This window comes from Aegilops tauschii, chromosome 7, assembly GCF_002575655.3.
Source record: "Aegilops tauschii subsp. strangulata cultivar AL8/78 chromosome 7, Aet v6.0, whole genome shotgun sequence".
NCBI classification, from domain to species: Eukaryota; Viridiplantae; Streptophyta; class Magnoliopsida; order Poales; family Poaceae; genus Aegilops; species Aegilops tauschii.
The window spans coordinates 149,604,072-149,629,794 of NC_053041.3; the positions used below are offsets into that span (position 1 = coordinate 149,604,072).

Sequence of the window (25,723 nt, forward strand, 5' to 3'; positions counted from 1 at the left end):
AGATAGCACAAACAAGTTGATGCATTTGAAACGATATAATATGTTTATGGGTCAGGGAACTACACTGAAAGTAAAGGCAAACCACAGACAGCGGAACATTTGCATCTAACCAAAAGAACACGACACATCACGATGATAAACCAGGTCCAACTAGCTGAGATAGCGCAAACAAGCTGTACAGCTCATTCCATGCTGTTTCTAAGAGGCCTCTTCTAAGATTGAAAACAGTGCAACGTTGCACTTGCAGAGACAAAAGACCAGACTTTAGCCTTGCACAATTATATTGCATTCATCATCATCATTGGCCGGAAAGTGCCAAAGCCATGTCTCGAAACTAAAGCCTGTACATATACCAGACAAGGTAGGATCAGTTGAGTGTGATGTCATCTCGAGAAAACATTGCGCAAAAAATTGACGAGTGTAATTTAGTTACAGAATGCATAATATCTGTAGCTTATCTAATTATGCCAATGTTGTGGATATGTGATTGAGACAAAACTTTGACTGATCACATAATGACTACTTCCCTAGCTATTACATCCACCATTTTCGCCCCATCACAGTAAGAATGTCTAAACTGACCGGCACAAGTACAAAAATATGTGCTGCTAGTTAACTTACATGTGGATAGTTGCGCAACCAGTTTGATGTTAATCTGCATGGCACTGACAAAACGACTCAACAACTTTAAAATCCTGCAAACCCTCCCATCAACATCTCCACATCTGATTTCCACAATATTAAGATGTTTGGATATTGCAGGTAATTTTTCCAATGGATAGCTCAGCACAGTAATAAACTCCCGTCTCTGTAGTGAACAAAAAAGAATCATCAAGATCTGAGCAATGATGCATAACAGAAATGTGAATAAAGATCAACCGACACTGCATAAAAAAGGTGTCCATTAAGATCGATGAATACACGTACATACGTATATTCAAAAGAAGCAGTCGATTATGCACCGTAACTTGAATAACATATCTCTTATAGATTCAGGAAGCATATACCTTAGATAGTCGAAGAATGAGCTTCTCAAGAACAGGTGAATGCTCGAGAATGCAAAGTAGTGCACGGAAGTCAGTAGCCACACACCACTCATTGAGCAACAATGTCTTCAAGTTACTAAATGTAGGACACCACCTCAAATCCCTTCCAAATAAAGCTGGTGAAAGTATGAACAATTCATACTTTAGGCATAAAGGGGCAATTCACTGGAAAGTGAGTGCATAGCAGGTTTGGATAGGCATTTGAAAAGTCACACCATGAGAATGTAATGCAGGACATCCATATAAAGCACATGCTATATTCAGCAAGTTTCTATACAATTACAGACAAATAATTCACATATTGACCATGTATGGCTAGAGTTCTATATAAATATCCACTTAACACTTGTATTCCGAGGCCAACTAATTCACATGTTTAAATGAAAAAAAAGAACACAATTTAGAAGCCTATCTTCTGGCAATCCATGTAAATATAATTGTTAAGTCGTTTGTATCTAAATATGGACATAGAATCTTCAAAAGAACCTAGGGGATGAAAGAAAATAACACTTTTAAACTGAGAGTAAAGATGGGAGTTCCAAGTAATACCATTCCAGGTTCAGCTACCAGCTCCAAATGTATAGCACTGGACAAACCTCCGAGAAGCACGCAGCGGCTGCCATGGTCACCATCACCAGTACATTCTGCACAAATGCCACAGCATTCCTTAAAAGCACCTCTTATGCAGCAATCTCTCGAGTATGCTGCAGGCTTCACAAATGCTGTTTCCAGTGAAGGCATGCTTTCAAGAAAAGGAACTATACAAGAATCAAGTAGCAGCCAAACGAGACTATGCATTGATATACTAGGCCGACAGTCACAGAAGAAGTAGCAGCTGTCGATGTTGAGACGCTTCACAGACTGGGACGAGATCTTGTCAAGATGTAATCTGCAATCTGCCATCTTAAGATCCTCCAGTGCTGGGCAGCTTGCGAAGTCAAGAACATCTCCTTCTAAAACCATCTCGGTGAACTCCAATTTTCTCAGATGCCGGGAGACCAGAGAAGGGTTTTCCAGCATGGCGAAGGAGACATCGAGCACCTGAGCTTGGCCGGACAAAATTCGTCGGATCCAAGCTTCGGCGTGCGCGTAATCTTCGACCAATCATCGAAGTCCAGCTTGGCCTCCTCCAGAATCGAGTCATGGTCGCCGGGGGACAGCAGAGCGTCGAAGAAATCCTTGAGATGTTCGGGCTTGTCGCTGTCCCACCCATCGTCGGGGCTGAGGTGCAGGCGACGGATGGATCTCCACGCGTGGCGCCAGCGACCGGCGAGCACGCTCGTCTGGACGGCGTCACGCGCCGGCAGGAAGCCGAGGACGTGCTGGAGAACGCCGTCCGGCAGAGCGCTGATCCGGTCTTCGCCGCCGAGCATGGATGCTGCTGTGAGCCTTTGACAAGAAAACAATGACGAAATGAAACAAAGAAGCGGAGAAAAAAAAGGCACGGGTAGAAGACGAGCTTGCCTTACCGAGCTTAGCTTCGCTCGCCGCTGCGCGGGGCCATGGCGGCGGCACAAATGCAGCGAATCGTCCAACCCCAACAGAAAAGACAGCTCTCTGTTTCAGCTCAAGATGGAGCGGTGGAGCGCAGTTAAAGCTCACTCGGTGTTGTTGGGTGTCTTGATTGCTGAACCTCACTGGCTCACTGTTGACCACAGCTCTTCTGGCCATGGCGGGCCAGCGTGTAACGGGACTATACGCTGCAGTGACTTTGCCTTGCACAGCACTGTAACGCTCGCGTGATCGCGTCCTTGCTTCTGCAGGTCGTAGACCTTCTTTTTTAAACTAGCGCCGTGACCGTGACAAATCCCTTCGAATTTTGTGCAAACCCTTAGAGCAACTGCCCACTTAAACGGATGCACCCTTTATCTGTTTAGGCCGGCCAAACGGACGTGCGCATCCGTTTTTTGATTTGAGTTCATAGATGTGTCTAATAGAAGGCATACCCATTTTTTCCCGCATGATCGAAATAAAATTTAGAAAAATATAATTAAACATAAGTGGCCGGTCAAAGTCCTTTTAAACAGTAATTAAACATAAAAAACAGCTTGCACGCTGCCCTAGTCGTCCACCTTGCCCTCGCCCTTGCCGTCGTTATCACCGCCGGTGAGGTCGATGAAGACGGGGGGCGGCCAAGCCCAGCCGAACGCGGCTTGATAGGCCGCCAGGGTTGAATTCTCCGGCATCTGCGGCGGCGGCGACATTGTGGCGAGGCGAGCGCGCTCCTCCTCCTTCTGGCGGCGCTCCTCCTCCTCGCGCTCCCTGTGCATGCGTGATGTCTACTATGCAACTTTATTCTTGTAGACTTGTGTTGGGCCTCCAAGCGCAGAGTTTTGTAGGACCGTAGCAATTTTCCCTCAAGTGGATGACCTAAGGTTTATCAATCCGTGGGAGGTGTAGGATGAAGATGGTCTCTCTCAAACAACCATGCAACCAAATAATAAAAAGTCTCTTGTGTCCCCAACACACCAAATACAATGGTAATTTGTATAGGTGCACTAGTTCGACGAAGAGATGGTGATACAAGTATAGTAATGATAGTAGATATTGATTTTTGTAATAGAAACAATAAAAAACAGCAAGATAGCAAGTAACAAAAGTGAGCACAAACGGGATTGCAATGCTTGAAAATGAGGCCTAGAGTCCGTACTTTCGCTAGTGCAATCTCTCATCAATGCTAATATAATTGGAACATATAACCATCCCTCAACGTGCGATAAAGAATCAATCCAAAGTTCCTATCTAGCGGAGAACATAAGAAGAAATCGTTTGTAGGGTACGAAACCACCTCGAAGCTATTCTTTCCAATCGATCTATCCAAGAGTTCATACTAAAATAACACCAAATAATTTCAGATTCATAATACTCAATCCAACACAAAATATCTCAAAGAGTGCCCCAAGATTTCTATCGGGGAAACAAAGACAAGAATGTGCATCAACCCCTATGCGTAGATTGCCCCAATGTCACCTCGGGAATCCACGAGTTGAGTGCCAAAACACATATCAAGTGAATCGATATGATACCCCATTGTCACCACGGGTATTCATAGCAAGACATACATCAAGTGTTCTCAAGTCCATAAAAGCATTATATCCGATAAAACGAAATCTCAAAGGAAAAACTCATTTCATCACAACAAGATAGAGAGGGGAAAACACCATATGATCCGACTATATTAACAAAACCCATGATACATCAAGATCATGACATCTCAAGAACACGAGAGAGTGAGGTTAAACACATAGCTACTAGTACAAACCCTTAGCTCCGAGGGTGGACTACTCCCTCCTCATCATGGTGGCTGCCGGGATGATGAAGATGGCCACCAGTGATGATTTCCCCCTCCGTCGGAGTGCCGAAACGGGGTCTAAATTGGTTTTTCGTGGCTACAGAGGCTTGCGGCGGCGGAACTTCTGATCTAGGGTTACCCCCAGGGGTTTTGAAATATTTGGGAGTTTATAGGGCGAAGAGGCGGTGCGGGAGGCCACCGAGGTGGGCACAACCCACCGGGGTGCGCCTGGGGGCCCAGGTGCGCCCGGGTGGGTTGTGCCCCCCTCGGGGCACCCCCCAGGTGCTGCTCTAGCCCATTGGATGTCTTCTGGTCCATAAAAAACCCACAAAAAGTTTCACGGTGTTTGGACTCCGTTTGATATTGATTTCCTGTGATGTAAAAAACAAGCAAAAAACAGCAACTGGCACTGGGCACTGGGTCAATAAGTTAGTCCCAAAAAATGATATAAAGTTGCTATAAAATGATTGTAAAACATCCAAAAATGACAATATAATAGCATGAATACTTCATAAATCATAGATACGTTGGAGACGTATCAATGCGCCGCTCGCCGTCGGCGCGCTCCTCCTCCTTCTTCTGGCGGCGCTCCTCCTCCTCGCGCTCCCTCTGCATGCGCCGCTCACCGTCGGCGCGCTGCTCAGCCAGCGCACACTGCCTCCAATGGTCGAGGTACGCGGTCTCCTGCGCCGGCGTCGCGCCGAGCCAGGGGGGGGCACTAACCCACTCCCACAGCTGGCCGATCCAGACCTACCGATCGGACGGCTCGGGCTTAGGCGTCCGGGGGGTGAGCGGCGGCGATGACGGCGGCACCACACAGTCGCCGGCCGTAGAGAGGGCGATGGCCTCCGCCAGCCTCGCCTGGTAGTCTGCCTCCTCTGCTTCCGCCTTCAATCGCTCCTCCTCGATGGAGGTCTCCAAGGCCGCCGCTAGCGTCGCCTTATAGGCAGCCTCCTCCTCCTCCTCCTCCGGCTTGACGACTGGGGGAGGCGGGGGTTTGGCATGGTGGTGCTGCATGCCGAGCCGCCATTGCTCCTTAGGCAAACCAGACCTCCCAATGGGGCAAGTTTGTCGCGTACTCCGGCATCCGTCCCTTCTCTGGTGTGAGCTGCGACCGGCTGCCTGAACTCCCAGTGCCACCACGCTCGGTGCACCGAGATGTGCAGCCACTGCCTCGCGGGTGGGCAAACGCCGGTGGTGGTGGAGGAGGAAGGGCGCGGGAGGAGGAAGCGTCTAGGGTGAACTTCCCCTTGCTCTTGCCGGAGCCACGAAGAACCACATGGCTAGGGTTTGGTTGTCACCGGCGAGGAAGCACACGGGGGGAGGGGGGAAGATGTGGATGACAATGGAAGTGGATGATGCCGGCCCCTGCACCCGTGGATTAAAAAAGGACGGCTTCCCGACGCTTCCACTGGCTGACGCGTGGGCCCAGTGTTGGTGGCCGCTATTAATATGACCGCATTCGGTCGTTAGTCGACCGCCATGTGGGATCGCAGCGAACACCAAGGAGACGCGCGGCGCCTCCGCTTCGTGTCTGCGCCGACGCATTTCCGGCCCAAATTTGAGCCTGAAATGGGTCAGCGCAGACATGAAGCGGACACGTTTTGGGTTTGTGTCCGCGTGTTGGTCCGCGGCGACCCAAACGGACGTGGGCAGACGAAATGGGTCGCCCGGTTGGATGCGCCAAACGGACGCACGCCCGCTTTTTGTCCGCCGTACGACCCATTCCAGGCCCAAATTTGGGCCTCATTTGCATCGGGGCGGACACGAGGGGACGCGCGCGACGCACGCCTACTCCCCCTGGCCCGCCAGTCGGTGGCACACAGACCATTCTCTTTTCCCCATCGACAGCCAGCAGACCCTGCCGCCCCACATCGTTGACACCGCCGCCCAGTTCTGGTGCCCAGGCTAGCCGTCCGCGCCCACATACCTCCCCCGCAGCACGCCAGCTTCCCCGGCATCGCTGCAGCTTCCCTAACATAGCCGCCAGGACCACCTTGCCCCTGTGCCCCCGGCCCACTTGAGGCGGGCAAAAGCACGGTTCCCACGCTCGTCTGACGCCGCCACGCTCGTCGGACGCCGCCAGGGCAGCTACCTGGTCCAGGGGAGGCGCGTGGGTCTTCATCGGCTAGCTTCTTCGATGACGCTCGCAAGCTGTTCAACGGTTTGCCCGCAAGGTACAAATGGACTCCGCCGATGAGTTCTTTTTCCACAATTTCATTTGTGACTCGGATGATTCTTCATCCGATGATGAGGAGATTGTGGCTGTTGTGTTCGTCGTCCATGCTCACCTTAGTAGGCAGCGGCCGTTGTTCCGGGTTCGATCCCGAGGCACACTCTAGCGTTGATTCGCAACCGAGAGAGCAACCATTTCCTTCTTTGAAAGGACTATTGCGAGACACCCAACCCGCTCTTCAAACATCACCTATTCCTGCACCATTTTCGTATGGGTAGGCATGTTTTCAACCGTATCCGTGAGGGGGTGGTGGCATACGATAAGTATTTTGAGTGCAAGGAGGATGCCCTTAGAAAGATTGGCTTCTCCTCTTATTATAAATGCACTACAACTAGTCGGATACTTGCATACGAGGTTCCCGGTGATCTCATTGATGAGTATATCCGCATGAGCGAGTCCACGTGCCTAGAGTCAATGTACAAGTTATGCAAGGTTGTGATAGCAGTGTTTGACCCTGAGTACTTGAGAGAGCCAAATGATGCAGATACAACCCACTTGTTGGTGATGAATGCCAGCAGGGGCTTTCCGGGGATGCTTGGTAGCATAGATTGTATGCACTGGGAGTGGAAGAAATGCCCTTCTGCTTGGCAGGGGTAGTATAGGGGCCATGCCAAAGTTTGCACTGTCATACTTGTGGCCGTGGCCTCACAAGATCTCTGGATTTGGCACTCTTTCTTTGGCATGGCCGGATCACACAATGAAATCAACGTGCTTCAATGCTCTCTGGTGTTTGCAAGGCTTGCCAAAGGCAACTACCCGGATGTCAATGTTAACATCAATGGCCACAACTACAACAAAGGATACTATGTAGCTGACGGTATCTATCCTTAGTGGACTACTCTGGTGAAGACAATCTCCAACGCTGTAGGAGAGAAGAGGAAGAGATTTCCCCAAGAGCAAGAGAGTGCTAGGAAGGATGTGGAGTGTGCCTTCGGTGTACTGCAATCTCGATGGGGCATCGATCGGTATCCTGCAAGAACTTGGAGCACCAAGAAGTTGTAGGAGGTGATGACTACTTGTGTGATCATGCATAATATGCTCATAGAGGATGAGCACCCAGAACGTATCTATGACCAAGGGTTTCAGTTTCAGGAAAATAATGTTGTGCCTGAGCATGGAGGAGTGGCAACGTTTGCATAGTTCATCCAATTTCATCATCAAATGCGTGAATGGGAAACTCACATTCAGCTGCAAAATGATGTGGTTGAGCATGTGTGGGCTCACGTTGGCAACCAATAGATGTATCTTTTTCTAAATGTATTTGAGACAATTTTATTTGGCTTGTAAACTATGATATATTTATTTGTCTTGTAAACTATGATATACTTGTTTGGTTGTGAAACTATGTAAGATGTTTGTATTTGTTTGAATTATGTTTGAAAAAAACATGGCAGGCCGGCCGCTAGGGAGAAAATGGGCTCGCATGTTGGGGGCATGGCTGACTCAAACGCAAAAGGGGGCGCACGACAAGTGGACGGCCGACCCAAATGGATAAAAAGCGGACAAAACGCGCGTCTGTTTGGGTCGTTGCGTTGGAGTTGCTCTTATGTTGCCTTCTTGCAGAAACCATTGTGTCTTGATTTTGCTAAATCTTGCAATAATTAGTTCTCCCATGCCACATACATTAGAGCATAACATGCCATGGTGAGGAGAAAAATAGGTTGCCCTCAGTTTAGACAGTAACCTTTTAGAGAGGAGGCGCTTGCCTGGTGATGACCCACAAATATAGGGGATCAATCGTAGTCCTTTTGATAAGTAAGAGTGTCGAACCCAACGAGGAGCAGAAGGAAATGACAAGCGGTTTTCAGCAAGGTATTTTCTGTAGGCACTGAAATTATCGATAACAGATAGTTTGGTAGTAAGATAATTCGTAACGGGTAACAAGTAACAAGTGTAGCAAAGGTGCAGCAAAGGTGGCCTAATCCTTTTGATAGCAAAGGATAAGCCTGGACGAACTCTTATATAAAGCAAAGCGCTCCCGACGACACATGGAAATTATTGTCAAGCTAGTTTTCATCATGTTCATATGATTCGCGTTCGTTACTTTGATAATTTGATATGTGGGTGGACCGGTGCTTGGGTGTTATCCTTACTTGTACAAGCCTCCCACTTATGATTAACCGATCTCACAAGCATCCACAACTACGAAAGAAGAATTAAGATAAATCTAACCATAGCATGAAACATGTGGTTCCAAATTAGCCCCTTGCGAAGCAACGCATAAACTAGGGTTTAGGCTTCTGTCACTCTAGCAACCCATCATCTACTTATTACTTCCCAATGCCTTCCCCTAGGCCCAAATCATAGTGAAGTGTCATGTAGTCGACGTTCACATAACACCACTAGAGGAAAGACAACATACATCTCATCAAAATATCGAACAAATACCAAATTCACATGATTACTTATAACAAGACTTCTCCCATGTCCTCAGGAACAAAAGTAACTACTCACAAAGCATGCTTATGTTCAAGATCAGAGGGGTAATAAATATCATTAAGGATCTGAACATATGATCTTCCACCAAATACACCAACTAGCATCAACTACAAGGAGTAATCAACACTAGTAGCAACCCACATGTACCAATCTGAGATTTTGAGGCAAAGATTGAATGCAAGAGATGAACTAGGGTTTGAGAGCAGATGGTGATGGCGAAGATGTTGATGAAGATTAGTCCTCCCATGATGAGAGGATCGTTGGTGATGATGATGGCTTCGATTTCCCCTTCCTGGAGGGAAGTTTCCCTGGCAGAATAGCTCCGCCAGAGCCCTAGATTGCTTCTGCCTAGGTTCCGCCTCGAGATGACGGCGCTTCATCCCGAAAGCTTCCTTATGATTTTTTTCTAGGTCAAAACCCTTCATATAGTAGAAGATGGACACCGGGGGCTGGCCAGGGGGCCCACAAGCTCGGGAGGCGCGCCCCCAGGCTTGTGGCCACCTGGTGGGTCCCCTTCTGTTGTTTCTTCACCCAATATTTTTAATATATTCCAAAACAGTTCTCCGTAAAGTTTCAGGCCATTTGGAGATATGCAGAATAGGTATCTCAGATTTGCCCCTTTTCGGTCCAGAATTCCAGCTGCCGGCATTCTCCCTCTTCATATAAATCTTGTAAAATAAGAGAGAAAAGGCATAAGTATTGTACCAAAAAGTGAAATAACAGCCATAATGCAATAAATATCAACATAAAAAATGATGCAAAATGGACATATCAACTCCCCCAAGCTTAGACCTCGCTTGTCCTCAAGCGAAACCGACATCGATAATCATGACCACATGTTTAGAGATAGAGGTGTTGTAAAAATAAAATACGGACATGGGGGCATCATGATCATCTTTAGAATAACAATATATTGTCATATAACTTCTTATGCTAAAGTGATAATTCGTTCACAAGGTAAAGTATGAACCAAAAACTTTCATTGGAAAGCAACAAACTATGATCTCACTCATTGATGCAATTGCAATTTGTCATAATGTCAGAAGAGTCAATGTAAGAGCTTTTATTAAGCAAGTTCACATAGTCATGAAGGAAATATTCCCTAGAGGCAATAATAAAGTTGTTATTTAATATTTCCTTATATCATGATAAATGTTTATTATTCATGCTAGAATTGTATTAACTGGAAACTTAGTACATGTGTGAATACATAGACAAACAGAGTGTCACTAGTATGCCTCTACTTGACTAGCTCGTTGAATCAAAGATGGTTAAGTTTCCTAGCCATAGACATGTGTTGTCATTTGATGAATGGGATCACAACATTAGGAGAATGATGTGATGGATAAGACCCATCTGTTTGCTTAGCATATTGATCGTTCAGTTTTATTGTTATTGCTTTCTTCATGTCATATACATATTCCTTCGACTATGAGATTATGCAACTCCCGGATACCAGAGGAATACCTTGTGTGCTATCAAACGTCACAATATAACTGGGTGATTATAAAGATGCTCTACAGGTATCTCCAAAGGTGTTTGTTGGGTTGACATAGATCGAGATTAGGATTTGTCACTCCGAGTATCGGAGAGGTATCTCTGGGCCCTCTCGGTAATGCACATCATAAGAACTCTTGCAAGCAAAGTGACTAATGAGTTAGTTGCGAGATGATGTATTATGAAACGAGTAAAGATACTTGCCGGTAACGAGATTGAACTAGGTATGAAGATACCAACGACCGAATCTCGGGCAAATAACATACCGATGGACAAAGGGAATAAACGTATGTTGTCATTACGGTTCGACCAATAAAGATCTTTGTAGAATATGTAGGAACCAATATGATCATCCAGGTTCCGTTATTGGCTATTGACTGGCGAGGTGTCTGGGTCATGTCTACATAGTTCTCGAACCCGTAGGGTCCGCACGCTTAACGTTCGATGATGATTTTATATTATATGAGTTATGTGATTTGGTGACCGAATGTTGTTCGGAGTCCCGGATGAGATCACGGACATGACGAGGAGTCTCAAAATGGTCGAAAGGTAAAGATTGATATATAGGACGATAGTATTCGGATGGAAGTGTTCCGGGTAGATATCGGGTCACCGGAAAGGGTTCCGGGCACCCCCCCCGGCAAAGATATGGGCCTAATGAGCCAAGAGGGGAAACGCAGCAGCCAGCAGGGGCTGCCGCGCCCCCCATATGGGCCGCACCTGAGGGTAAGGAAAGGGGGAAGAGAGAAGTAAGGGGAGGGATTCGGCCTCCCCCTTCCTTCTCTCCTCCCTCCTCCTTCCTTCCCCCTCCGGAAAACATGGTGGGGGGGGGGGGAATTGGATTAGGGCCCCAAGTAGGATTCCTCCTACTTGGGGCGCCCCAAGGCTGTCCTCCTTCCCCTCGCACCTATATATACGTGGGGAGGGGGCGCCTAGAACACACACCAACAATTGTTAGCCGTGTGCGGCGCCCCCTCCACAGTTTACGCCTCCGGTCATATCTTCGTAGTGCTCAGGCGGAGCCCTGCGCAGATCACTTCTGCATCACTGTCACCACGCTGTAGTGCTGACGGAACTCATCTACTTCCTCGACACTCTGCTGGATCAAGAGTTCAAGGGACGTCATCGAGCTGAACGTGTGTAGAACTCGGAGGTGCCGTATGTTCAACGCTCGATCGGTCGGAACGAGAAGAAGTTCGACTACATCAACCGCGTTGTCAAATGCTTCCACTTTCAGTCTACGAGGGTACGTAGACACACTCTCCCGCTCTTGTTGCTATGCATCTCCTAGATAGATCTTGCGTGAGCGTAGGAATTTTTTTGAAATTGCATGCTACGTTTCCCAACAGTGGCATCCGAGCAGGTCTATGCGTAGTTGATATGCACGAGTAGAACACAAAGAGTTATGGGCAGTGATCGTCATACTGCTTACCACCAACGTCTTATTTTGATTTGGCGGTATTGTTGGATGAAGCGGCCCGGACCAACCTTACATGACCACGTTCATGAGACCGGTTCCACCGACAGACATGCAACTAGTTTTGCATAAAGGTGGCTGGTGGGTGTCTGTTTCTCCAACTTTAGTTGAATCGAATTTGACTGTGGCTAGTCCTTGTTGAAGGTTAAAATAGCAAACTTGATAAATCACCATTGTGGTTTTGATGCATAGGAAAGAACGGTTCTTGCTAGAAGCCCGTAGCAGCCACGTAAAACTTGCAACAACAAAGTAGAGGACGTCTAACTTGTTTTTGCAGGGCATGTTGTGATGTGATATGGTCAAGACATGATGTGATATACGTTATTGTATGAGATGATCATGTTTTGTAAAAGGTACTGGCAACCAGAAGGAGCCTTATGGTTGTCTCTTTATTGTATGAAATGCAAACACCATGTTATTGCTTTACTTTATCACTATGCATTAACGATAGTTCTAGAAGCAATAGTTGGCGAGACGACCACGATGTATGATGGAGATCAAGGTGTCAAGCCATTGACGATGGAGATCACGACGATGCTTTGGAGATGGAGACCAAAAGCACAAGATGATGATGGCCATATCATGTCACATATTTTTGATTGCATGTGATGTTTATCTTTTATGCATCTTATTTTGCTTAGTATGGCGGTAGCATTATAAGATGATCCCTTAACAAAATTTCAAGGTATAAGTGTTCTCCCCGAGTATGCACCGTTGCGACAGTTCGTCGTGTTGAGACACCACGTGATGATCGGGTGTGATAGACTCTACGTTCACATACAACGGGTGAAAGACAGTTTTACACATGCGGAATACTCGGGTTAAACTTGAGAGATGTTCACCATTGATGACTACTCCATCTCACGTGATGATCGGACATGGTTTAGTTGATTTGGATCACGTATCATTTAGATGACTTGAGGGATGTCTATCTAAGTGGGAGTTCTTAAGTAATATGATTAATTGAACTTAATTTATCATGAACTTAGTCCTGATAGTTTTTGCATATCTATGTTGTAGATCAATGGCCCGTGCTACCGTTCCCTTGAATTTTAATGCGTTCCTAGAGAAAGCTAAGTTGAAAGATGATGGTAGCAACTACACGGAATGGGTCCATAACTTGAGGATTATCCTCATTGCTGCATAGAAGAATTATGTCCTTGATGCACCGCTAGATGAAAGGCCTGCTGCAGGAGCAGATGCTGATGTTATGAACGTTTGGCAAGCTCGATCTGATGACTACTCTTTACGGCTTAGAATCGGGACTTCAAAGACGTTTTGAACGTCATGGACCATATGAGATGTTCCAGGAATTGAAGTTAATATTTCAAGCAAATGCCCGAGTTGAGAGATATGAAGTCTCCAACAAGTTCTATAGCTGCAAGATGGAGGAGAATAGCTCTGTCTGTGAACACATACTCAAAATGTCTGGGTATCATAATCACTTGACTCAGCTGGGAGTTAATCTTCCAGATGATAGTGTTATTGACAGAGTTCTTCAATCACTGCCACCAAACAAAGGCTTCGTGATGAACTATAATATGCAAGGGATGAATAAGACAATTCCCGAGCTCTTCGCTATGCTCAAAGCTGCAAATGTAGAAATCAAGAAGGAGCATCAAGTGTTGATGGTTAACAAGACCACTAGTTTCAAGAAAAAGAGCAAGGGAAAGAAGGGGAACTTTAAAAAGAATGGCAAGCAAATTGCCACTCCCGGGAGGAAGCCCAAGTCTGGACCCAAGCCTGAAACTGAGTGCTTCTGCTGACAAGGGACTGGTCACTGGAAGCGGAACTGCCCCAAGTATTTGGCAGATAATAAGGATGGCAAAGTGAACAAAGGTATATTTTATATACATGTTATTGATGTGTACCTTACTAATGCTCGTAGTAGCGCCTGGGTATTTGATACTGGTTCGGTTGCTCATATTTGTAACTCGAAACAGGGGCTATGGATTAAACAAAGATTGGCTAAGGACAAGGTGACGATGCGCGTCGGGAATGGTTCCAAGGTCGATGTGGTCGCGTCGGCACACTACCTCTACATCTAACTTCGGGATTAGTTTTAGACCTGAATAATTGTTATTTGGTGCCAGCGTTAAGCATGAACATTATATCTGGATCTTGTTTGATGCGAGACGGTTATTCATTTAAATCAGAGAATAATGGTTGTTCTATTTATGTGAGTAATATCTTTTATGGTCATGCACCCTTGAAGAGTGGTCTATTATTGTTGAATCTCGATTGTGGTGATACACATATTCATAATATTGATGCCAAAATATGCAAGTTGATAGTGATAGTGCAACATATTTGTGGCACTGCCGTTTAGGTCATATTGGTGTAAAGCGCATGAAGAAAATCCATGTAGATGGGCTTTTGGAATCACTTGATACTTGCAAACCATGCCTCATGGGTAAGATGACTAAAACTCCGTTCTCCGGGACAATGGAGCGAGCTACTGACTTATTGGAAATAATAGATACCGATGTATGCGGTCCAATGAGTGTTGAGGCTCGCGGCGGGTATCGTTATTTTCTGACCTTCACAGATGATTTAAGCAGATATGGGTATATCTACTTAATGATACACAAGTCTGAAATATTTGAAAAGTTCAAAGAATTTCAGAGTGAAGTGGAGAATCATCATAACAAGAAAATAAAGTTTCTACGATCTGATCGCAGAGGCGAATATTTGAGTTACGAGTTTGGCCTTTATTTAAAACAATGTGGAATAGTTTCACAACTCACGCCACCTGGAACACCACAGCGTAATGGTGTGTCCGAACGTCGTAACCGTACTCTATTGGATATGGTGCGTTCTATGATGTTTGTTACCGATTTGCCTTTATCATTTTGGAGTTATGCATTAGACACAGTTGCATTCACGTTAAATAGGGCACCGTCTAAATCCGTTGAGATGACACCGTATGAACTGTGGTTTGGCAAGAAACCTAAGCTGTCGTTTCTTTGGGGTTGCGATGCTTATGTGAAAAAGCTTCAGCCTGATAAGCTCGAACCCAAATTGGAGAAGTGCGTCTTCATAGGATACCCAAAAGAAACTGTTGGGTACACCTTCTACCACAGTCCGAAGGCAAGATCTTTGTTGCTAAGAATGGAGCCTTTCTAGAGAAGGAGTTCCTCTCGAAAGAAGTGAGTGGGAGGAAAGTAGAACTTGATGAGGTAATTGGACCTTCTCTCGAATTGGAAAGTAGCTCATCACAGAAAACCGTTCCCATGATGCCTACACCAAATAGAGAGGAAGCTAATGATGATGATGATCATGAAACTTCAGATCAAGTTACTACCGAACCTCGTAGGTCCACCAGAGCCCGCACTAGAGTGGTACGATAACCCTGTTCTGGAAGTCATGTTACTAGACCATGACGAACCTACGAACTATGAAGAAGCTATGATGAGCCTAGATTCCGATAAATGGCTTGAGGCCATGAAATCTGAGATAGGATCCATGTATGAGAACAAAGAGTGGACTTTGGTTGACTTGCCCGATGATCGGCGAGCCATAGAGAATAAATGGATCTTCAAGAAGAAGACTAACGCTGATGGTAATGTTACTGTCTACAAAGCTCGACTTGTCGTGAAAGGTTTTCGACAAGTTCAAGGAGTTGACTACGGCGAGACTTTCTCACCCGTTGCGATGCTTAAGTCTGTCCGAATCATGTTAGCAATTGCCGCATTTTATGATTATGAAATCTAGCAAATGGACATCAAAACTGCATTCCTTAATGGATTTCTTAAAAAAGAGTTGTATATGATGCAACCAGAAGGTTTTGTCGATCCTAAAGGTGCTAACAAAGTGTGCAAGCTCCAGCGATCCATCTATGGACTGGTGCAAGCATCTCGGAGTTGGAATATACACTTTGATGAGGTGATCAAAGCATATGGTTTTATACAGACTTTTGGAGAAGCCTGTATTTATAAGAAAGTGAGTGGGAGCTCTGTAGCAGTTCTAATATTATATGTGGATGACATATTGTTGATTGGAAATGATATAGAATTTCTGGATAGCATAAAAGGATACTTGAATAAAAGTTTTTCAATGAAAGACCTCGGTGAAGCTGCTTATATATTGGACATCGAGATCTATAGAGATAGATCAAGACGCTTAATAGGACTTTCACAAAGCACATACCTTGGTAAAGTTTGAAGAAGTTCAAAATGGATCAGTCAAAGAAAGGTTTCTTGCCTGTGTTACAAGGTGTGAAGTTGAGTCGGACTCAATGCCCGACCACTACAAAAGATAGAGAGAAAATGAAAGTCATTCCCTATGCCACAGCCATAGGTTCTATCGTGTATGCTATGCTGTGTACCAGACCTGATGTGTGCCTTGATATAAGTCTAGCAGGGAGGTACCAAAGTAATCCAGGAGTGGATCACTGGACAACGGTCAAGAACATCCTGAAGTACCTGAAAAGGACTAAGGATATGTTTCTCATTTATGGAGGTGACAAAGAGCTCGTCGTAAATGGTTACATCGATGCTAGTTTTCACACTGATCCGGATGACTCTAAGTCACAAACCGGATACGTATTTATATTGAATGGTGGACCTGTCTGTTGCTGCAGTTCCAAGCAAAGCGTCGTGGCAGGATCTACATGTGAAGTGGAGTACATAGCTGCTTCGGAAGCAACAAATGAAGGAGTCTGGATGAAGGAGTTCACACTACTGCAGGATGGTCCAAATGCGACGTTCGAATCAGAGACCCTTCGACGAAACTGTGTGCGATGCAATAATCGCAAACGGTGGTGTAAAAACCCGTAAAAAAGGTGCAAAACGTTTGCGATGGCGGCGACTGATACGTCTCCGTCGTATCTATAATTTTTGATTGTTTCATGCCAATATTATACAACTTTTACATACTTTTGGCAACTTTTTATATGATTTATTGGACTAACCTATTGATCCAGTGCCCAGTGCCAATTCCTGTTTTCTGCAAGTTTTATCGCAGAAAATCCATATCAAACGAAGTCCAAATGCAATATAATTTCACAGAGAATTATTTCGGAATATATGTGACTTTTGGGAGTTGGAATCACCGCAAACGGAGGCCCGTGGTGGGCACAACCCACCAGGGCGCGGCCCGGAGCCAGGCATGCCGTGGTGGGTTGTGCCCACCTCGTACGTCGGTTGGAGCTCTAATTCGGGCGCAAGGAAGCTTATATCCGGAAAAAAAATCGTGTTCAAATCTCAGCGCAATCGAAGTTACAGATCTCCCAGAATATAAGAAACGGTTTTCGGTCAGATATGGGGAGCGCAAAACAGAAGAGAACAGAGAGGGAGATCCAATCTCGGAGGGGCTCCCGCCCCTCCGTGGCCATGGAGACCAAGGACCAGAGGGGGAACCCTCCTCCCATCTAGGGGGGAGGCCAAGGAAGAAGAAGAAGGATGGGGGCTCTCTCCCCCTCTCTCCTGGTGGCGCCGGAGTGCCGCCGGGGCTAGGATCGCGACGGCGATCTAAATCAACAATCTTGCTACCGTCAACACCAACTTTCTCCTCTCTATGCAGCGGTGTAACACCTCTCCCCCCCGCTGTAATATCTACTTAAACATGGTGCTCAACTCCATATATTATTTCCCAATGATCTATGGTTATCCTATGATGTTTGAGTAGATCCGTTTTGTCCTATGGGTTAATCGTGATCTTGGTTGGTATGATTGTATATTTTATTTATGGTGCTGTCCTACGGTGCCCTCCGTCTCGTGCAAACGTGAGGGGCCCCCGCTGTAGGGTGTTGCAATATGTTCATGGTTTACTTATTGTCAGTGTTGCGGGGGATGACAACAGCCCAATCGCGGATAAGTGGGTTATGGCGTATGGGAGTAAAGAAGACTTGATACTTAATGCTATGGTTGGATTTCACGACCTTAATGATCTTTAGTAGTTGTGGATGCTTGCTAGGGGTCCAATCATAAGTGCATATGATCCAAGTAGAGAAACTATGTTAGCTCATGCCTCTCCGTCATATAAAATTACAAGAATGATTACCGGTACTTGTTATCGATTGCCTAGGGACAAATAACTTTATTGTTGACAAAAACTCTCGTAAAACTAACTTAATTGTGTCTTTATCTAAACAGCCCTTAGATTTTATTTACGTGCTTTTTATTATCTTGCAAACCTATCATATCACACCTACAACGTACTTTTAGTTTCATACTTGTTCTAGGTAAAGCGAACGTCAAGCGTGCGTAGAGTTGTATCGGTGGTCCTCGTTGGGTTCGACACTCTTACTTATCGAAAGAGGATACACTTGATCCCCTATACTTGTGGGTTATCAAGACCTTTTTCTGGCGCCGTTGCCGGGGAGCAATAGCGTGGGGTGAATATTCTCGTGTGTGCTTGTTTGCTTTATCACTAAGTAGTTTTTATTTCCTGTTTTAAGTTGTTCTCTATCTTTAGTTATGGATATGGAACACGAAACACCAAAAAAATTAGTGGTACTTGCTACTCATGGAGATGGGAAACCTCCTAAAACCCTCGATGCTCGTTATATGAAAATATTATGCACTACTTTGATAATCCCGAGAAAGCCTCATTCTACTTGATAATGGGAGTAACTGAATACTTTAGGGATTATCGTTTGACACAATAAGGGAAACTTTTATGGGATCAAATTCATATGTTGCATTGGTATGCTTGGAATTTATGTTAGAGATACCATTTTACTTGTTGCTCTAGGATGAATGCTCCACATCTTCCCTTTTCATGTGAATTTAATAATAATGAAACCTTGGCTTCTTATGTTAATGGTATATATGATTATTATGATGTGGAACGAATTGAAGAATTTATTGCTTTTAAGGATGCTTATCTTTCCCTAATAATAAAGCACGGATTAACTTTGTCGGGTTCACCGTCACAATACGCTTTCTTCTCATGTCATAATACGCTTTTACAATTTGTATGAACAAAATCGTAATATAAACGAGGTGGTACTAATATAAATCTTTCTCTAATAATAAACCAGCCATGGCTTCTGGTCGTACGTCGTTAACTTCTCCCGTAAGTTTTTTTTAGAAATAACTTCTCCCGTGCGCAAAATAAAAACGTTCCTTAATTGTCGCTACAATTTTTTATAAGCACGTCGCTATGGGCCTTCGCCTGACCGCTTTGGTGGGCCTCTGTCTGGACCGATAGGCACGTACGTTGTGGGCGTAATCTCCTCCCGTGATCGATCGTGTTTCCTTTACTGAGTCCATGTCTATCTCTATCCCCTTCGATTCAAACTCTCCTATGATCTCTTTCTATAAAATCAAATCCATCGAAAGAAAGAAATCTGCGCTCGCTATCGGTCTCTCCTCCACGACTGATCCGCCCAAGAACTCTTGGCTCTCACTCTCCATCCATGGCCGACACCTCGGGATCGACCAGCTGGACTCATGGGAGGGGTGGATTCTGCGGATGCGGAGACGCAGCAAACGAACACGTCGGACAGGAGGCGTACGGAGGGCCCGATCCCACCAGGCGGTTCATCGAGCGCCGTCATCCCTCGATCAACCCGACCTTGGGCGCCATCTCTACGGCCGGCTGTGGTGGGTGTACCTAACCTTGCATGTCATCTCTGTCGACCCGTTCATGACTGGTGGGAGATTGCTTAGTCGAGTTGCCCGCGTAGGCCACATCCACTCCGACCCGGTTTTCTGTTCTGCGCGGAGGAACCCGCAATCGACCCTCATGGTAGGTCTTCCCCTCAGTCAAATCCGGCGGTGGCACCCGAGGAAACTGCAATCGACTCCATGTTTAGGTACGGCCTCTACAGTCGCCAGATGGAGAACAAGAACTACCGGTCGGCCTACCTCTGCTGCGGCGTGCACCGCGACGCCAAGAAGCTGATGACCACCCACGCCGCGACGGCCATCCCGGTGCAGGATAAATCCTGGGGCGAGGAGAACCCGTGTTCCCTGAGAACATTAATGGCAGGGGCAACCGCTGTCGTACATTAGTCGCAGAGGCAACGAGTCCAGTCTCGAGTGCAGACTATGAGATGAGCGACACTAGAACGACCGATACTGCTTTTTTTTGGAACGAAGGCTCAAGAAGAGCCTGGCTTTGAATTAACAAAGCCATCAACCGGCCAGGATTACAAACTCGAAACCAACACAAGGAAACATAAAAATGACAGGGTACAAAGGCGCTGGAAAGCAGCTCACAAGCCTCACACACACCAAGCTAAAAAAGATCAAACATGGAGACACGCAGCTCGGAGATGTGTAGGTCCTCAAACGCGTACAGGTCACCAGGGGAGGATAATGTCAGCACAGGAGCAGCACTTCCGACGGCGAGGAAGGGCATGCCGTCGCCAAATCACCAGCGGCCTGGACATGCCATGTCCTCCCAGCTCCACTGCCAAAGAAGGCCCCTGCCTCCTCGCCTGGCTCGAAGGCGCCGAACCGTTGACAGTGAAGAAGTTCACCCGAGAACCTGGGAGGAAGGACACCAGCAGGCTGCAACTGGGAAGGGACCGAGCTCACCCGACTAGCCACGGGGTGCTCACCTGGAGCAGAGCACCACCAAAACCCATGTACTGGACACGGAAGAGAAAGAAATGCCGGAACAGACGGAGAAGAGCAGTAGCAAGTGGCCAAGACAAAGGGCACCAGCTACCGCCACCGCTGCACACCCACTCGCCAAGGAGCCCAAGCCTACCTAGCTCCCAAAAACGGCGCCTTCAGGAAGGACGCGACGCCAAGGGCGCCACCGCTGCCCAACAGAGTTGTGGTTTTCACCTGGAAGACTAGAGGGAAAGGGGGATGGCGGATCTGACCTGAACGGCGCCTCCAAGGAGGGGAACGGCGCCCTCGAGCGTCGCTGCCGCCAAAACCGGCAAGGTCGGCTTGGGATTTCTCCCGGTCTTCGAATCCCCGCCTCCCTTACCCCAACGACGCAAGATCCGGCGGCTCGCAAGAAACAGGCCAGATCCGGCCGGGGCGGAGCTCGTCGAACAGGGGAGGCAGAGGCGGACAGATCTGGCGCTGCCGACAGGCACAACAGCCGCAGCACCAAGGCCCCCGTCCTTCGGTTCACCCGCCGTCCACACGGCCAGGATCGCCGGCCCACGCCCGCGCCACCGCCTGCCGCAGGGCCGGTGACGCCTCTCCGACCAGGGCCGCCGCCCCGGAGAACGCGGCCCCCCGCAGAAGATGCAGGGCAGCCAGGGCCCCGCCGCCACCTTCCTCGGCGGCGCCCTGGGCTTGCCCGGTGGCGGCCTCAGGCGGCGGCGAGGGAGGAAGGGAGGGGAAAGGGGGGAGGCGGCGGAGCTAGGGTTTGGACCCCCGAGTTGCCCTAGCTGGGGCGACGCGAGGGGAGGGGGGATTTTTTGATGTCGAACGGCCGAAACTGCTACGAGTCTATGATGTGGAAACGAACAAGTAGTATGGCTACGACAACGAATCCAGTGCAGACGACGCGCCCCAAGCCCGCAGACAACGGTTCCGGGTACGACCGCGGGCCGCCTGAGCGGAGGTTGGGGAGGTACGGTGACATGCGTCTGTGGCCAGATACAAGTATAGGGGCAATAAGTTGGACAATGGGTGGTGGAGCAGCAGAACATCGGCGGCTGCCGGCCGGTTGATGCGTCCACAGTTTGTGCGAAGGGCTACTCATCGCTTCATCTACTAATTCAGTGGAGTCAGCCGTCAGTGAAGGTGCATAGAGATAGCGTTTTGTTGTTCCACTTATCTTATCATTTTTGTTCTCGACACTTTCTCTCAACTTGTGCAAATTCTGGCCATGGTGGCTGCCATGTTTGTTTTCACGCAGACCCATCTCCTAAGATTTGTGGTGGAGAAGCAGCCAAACAGGGCCGGTGGCGCGCTGCACGTCATAGATGGAAAAAGAAGATACAAGGCTGCAGTTGAGCCTGTTGTCCCCTCAGCATAAATAAATCGAGAGAAAAATGTTTGCAACCGGCAGGTGATATTCCCCATCTTCTTTCATTTTATTTGCTTGACCTTGAACAATATAGCAATTAGTCTCACCTGATTCTCCTATCCTTCTCCTTTCTTGCTTCAAGTTTATGTATCACATGCATGTCATATGCTCTAATAAATAATGCCTGGGAGAAGTACTAATGGCACGGAGATAGCAGAATAATCAATCTAAATAATTCGGTGATATATTTTGGCAAAGAAATACATGCATCTGAAACACGGCCGACATAGTGTCCGACTATCAGCGTAAGTTGTTCCTATTTATATTCCTCTGATGCAATTGTCATGTATTTGTTGTTTATTATTGACCAAATGCTTCTTACATTGAATCTGCATATGGTGATACTCAAGTGAAATAGTTGGTTTTTTCTAATGATTTAATAGAAAAACTATTTAACTTCGAGTTCAGTCAGTGTAATTTCAAAAAATTAATATTAATAAATTTTAATATACTTGGAAGTCTCAATGTGAAAAGAAAAACTAAATTGGAGTAATTTTAGATACAAAGACAACCAATGGTATTATTAGACTATAGGACAATTCTTTCAATGATTCTTTGTTTTTACCCAGAACAGTTGAAAGGGCTCTAGGAATGATGTGATCAATTTTACAAGTAGGTGCACTGTGTTTGTATACAACTGTGGGAGGTTTAACTTTTTTATTGTGTATGGATCACGATGTATTTTTTTAATCATCAATGGTGAGGTAGAGCACCACCTGATTGAGTGTTTTGGAATCAGATAACTGATCCAGGTTTTCGAATTGATATATGAAAAGAGGGTCAATCAATTATTTTTTTCCCGTTGCAACGCACGGGCATGTTTCCTAGTGAAATTAATCTTTGTTTGTAAAATATGAAGCTTTTGATGATGATGTTTATAGACCTAAATTTTTTGCCATCCTTAAATATTGCTATGATAATTATAAATACAATTCCGATATTGATGAATTTATTGAGAAAGTCTGTGCTGTCCAAGAAGAGACTAATATTTTGCAGGAGTCTATGAAAGAAGGAATTGATGAAACAGTGAGCTCATTGGATGAAAATGATGATGAGGAGAGCGAAGAACATAAGGAGGAAGAACGGATTAGCTACCCGTGCCCACCTTCTAATGAGAGTAACTCTTCAACTCATACATTATTTAATTTCCCTTCGTGCTTACCGAAGGATGATTGCCATGATAATTGCTATGATCCCGTTGATTCATTTGAAATACCCCTTTTTGATGAACTTGATGCTTGTGGCCAAGATGCCAATATGAATTATGCTTATGGAGATGAACATGCTATTGTTCCTTATGTTAAGAATGAAATTGTTGCTATTGCACCCACACATGATAGTCCTATTATCTTTTTGAATTCTCCCAACTACACTATATCGGAGAAGTTTGCTCTTGTTAAGGATTATGTTGATGGGCTGCATTTTGCTACTACACATGATGATTTTGATGAATATAATATGCATGTGCTTGCTGCTCCTACTTGCAATTATTATGAGAGAGGAACTACATCTCCGTCTCTTTATGTTTCCAACACGAAAAAATTGCAAGAAACTGCTTATGCTATGTATTGGCCTTTACTTGATGTGCATGAATTGTTCTTGTATGACATGCCGATGCATAGGAAGAGAGTTAGACTTTGTCATTGCTTGATATATGTTGCTTTGTGCTCACTACTAAATGCTAAATCATTGTTGATTCAAATTGGCTTTGATATACCTTGGGATCCGGGTCGATCCACCACTTGAGCACTTTATGCCTAGCTTAATGGCTTTAAAGAAAGCGCTGCCAGGGAGACAACCCAAAAGTTTTAGAGAGTGATTTATTTCTGTTGAGTGCTTTTATATAGTTTAAAAACAAAAAAAATATAGAGGGGAACTTAAAACTTTTCACAAAAGAGAAGGGATTGAAAGGTGATGCATTGCGGAAATGAGGGTCGACCTTGAACACTTGTCTTCATGTTCATGGAAACAATGTAGAATTTTTCATGAAGATTCTCATGAAAATAATTACCCCCTTGTACAATTCCATTGTATTATAAAAACAATGTGCCAAGGTTTGCCTTTAGGATGTTTAGATTGCTTGTTGGTTTGTGCGGTGCAAAACAGAAACTTTGGCTGTAGTGCGCGATTTTACATATTTTACTGGAATGTCAAACGGTTCTGAAACCTTTTGCATTGTCTTTCTATACAAAATTTTTATTTTTACTATTTTTTTGAGAATTTTTGGAGTACCAGAAGTATGGTGAATGTTCAGATTACTACAGACTGTCCTGTTTAAGACAGATTCTGTTTTTGATGCATTGTTTGCTTGTTTTGATGAAACTATCGATTTCTATCAGTGGATTAAGCCATGGAAAAGTTATATTACAGTAGCTACAATGCAAAAACAAAATATGAATTGGTTTGCAACAGTACTTAGAGTAGTGATTTGCTTTATTATACTAACGGATCTTACCGAACTTTCTGTTGAGTTTTGTGTGGATGAAGTGATCAAAGATCGAGGAGGTCTCGATATGAGGAGAAGGAGGACAGGCAATAGATTAGCTTGGGGATGCCCAAGGCACCCCAAGTAAATATTCAAGGAGACTCAAGCGTCTAAGCTTGGGGATGCCCCGGAAGGCATCCCATCTTTCTTCAACAAGTATCAGTATGTTTTCGGTTTCGTTTCGTTCATGTGATATGTGCAAATCTTGGAGCATCTTTTGCTTTTAATTTTCATTTTTATTTTATGCACCATGCTGGTATGATATAGTCCATGGTTTATTTATAGAATGCTCATTGCACTTCACTTATATCTTTTGAGTGTGGCTTTATAGAATGCTTCAGGTGCTTCACTTACATCATTTGAAGTTTGGATTGCCTGTTTCTCTTCACATAGAAAATCGTTATTTGAAGAATGCTCTTTTGCTTCACTTATATTTGTTAGAGCATGGTCTTTTGTAGAAAGAATTAAACTCTCATGCTTCACTTATATCTATTTAGAGAGTCAAAAGGAATTAGTCAATTGCATGGTTAGTCATAAAATCCTACATAAAACTTATGGATCACCGAATATGATATGTTTGATTCCTTGCAATAGTTTTGCGATATAGAGATGGAATATGTGGGAGGTACTAGTAAACGGTTGTGCTTAGTAGGAATATTGGTGTTAAGGTTTGTGATTCCCGAAGCATGCACGTATAGTCTCTCGTTATGCTATGAAGTTGGAGCATGATTTATTATTGATTGTCCTCCTTATGAGTGGCGGCCGGGGACGAGCGATGGTCTTTTCCTACCAATCTATCCCCCTAGGGGCATGCGTAGTAGTACTTTGCTTCGAGGGCTAATAAACTTTTGCAATAAGTATATGAGTTCTTTATGACTAATGTGAGTCCATGGATTATACGCACTCTTACCTTTCCACAATTTGCTAGCCTCTTCGGTACCGTGCATTGCCCTTTCTCACATCGAGACGTGGTGCAAACTTCGCAGGTGCATCCAAACCCCATGATATGATACGCTCTATCACACATAAGCCTTATTATATCTTTCTCAAAACAGCCACCATACCTACCTATTGTGGCTTTTCCATGGCCATTCTGAGATATATTGCCGTGCAACTTCCACCGCTTCCGTTTGATGACTTGAGCATTCATTGTCATATTGCTTTGCATGATCATATAGCTGACATAGTAGTTGTGGCTCAGCCACCATTCATCATTTTCATACATGTTACGCTAGATCATTGCACATCCTGGTACATTGCCAGAGGCATTCATATAGAGTCATATTTTGTCATAGGTATCGAG

The 25,723-nt window shown here is 45.5% G+C and overlaps 1 protein-coding gene across 1 annotated transcript; it reads right to left on the reverse strand.

The window, feature by feature from the left end:
• Window positions 1–19: 19 nt before the first annotated feature.
• Window positions 20–2,671, reverse strand: LOC109754176 (uncharacterized). Its single transcript, XM_073503841.1, has 6 exons — window positions 2,516–2,671; window positions 2,035–2,435; window positions 1,596–1,690; window positions 1,008–1,208; window positions 622–808; window positions 20–341 (listed from the first exon to the last, which is right to left on the reverse strand). Exons 2-6 carry the CDS (start codon window positions 2,417–2,419, stop codon window positions 265–267), a joined length of 945 nt encoding a protein of 314 aa, XP_073359942.1. The 5' UTR covers window positions 2,420–2,435; window positions 2,516–2,671; the 3' UTR covers window positions 20–264.
• Window positions 2,672–25,723: the final 23,052 nt, after the last annotated feature.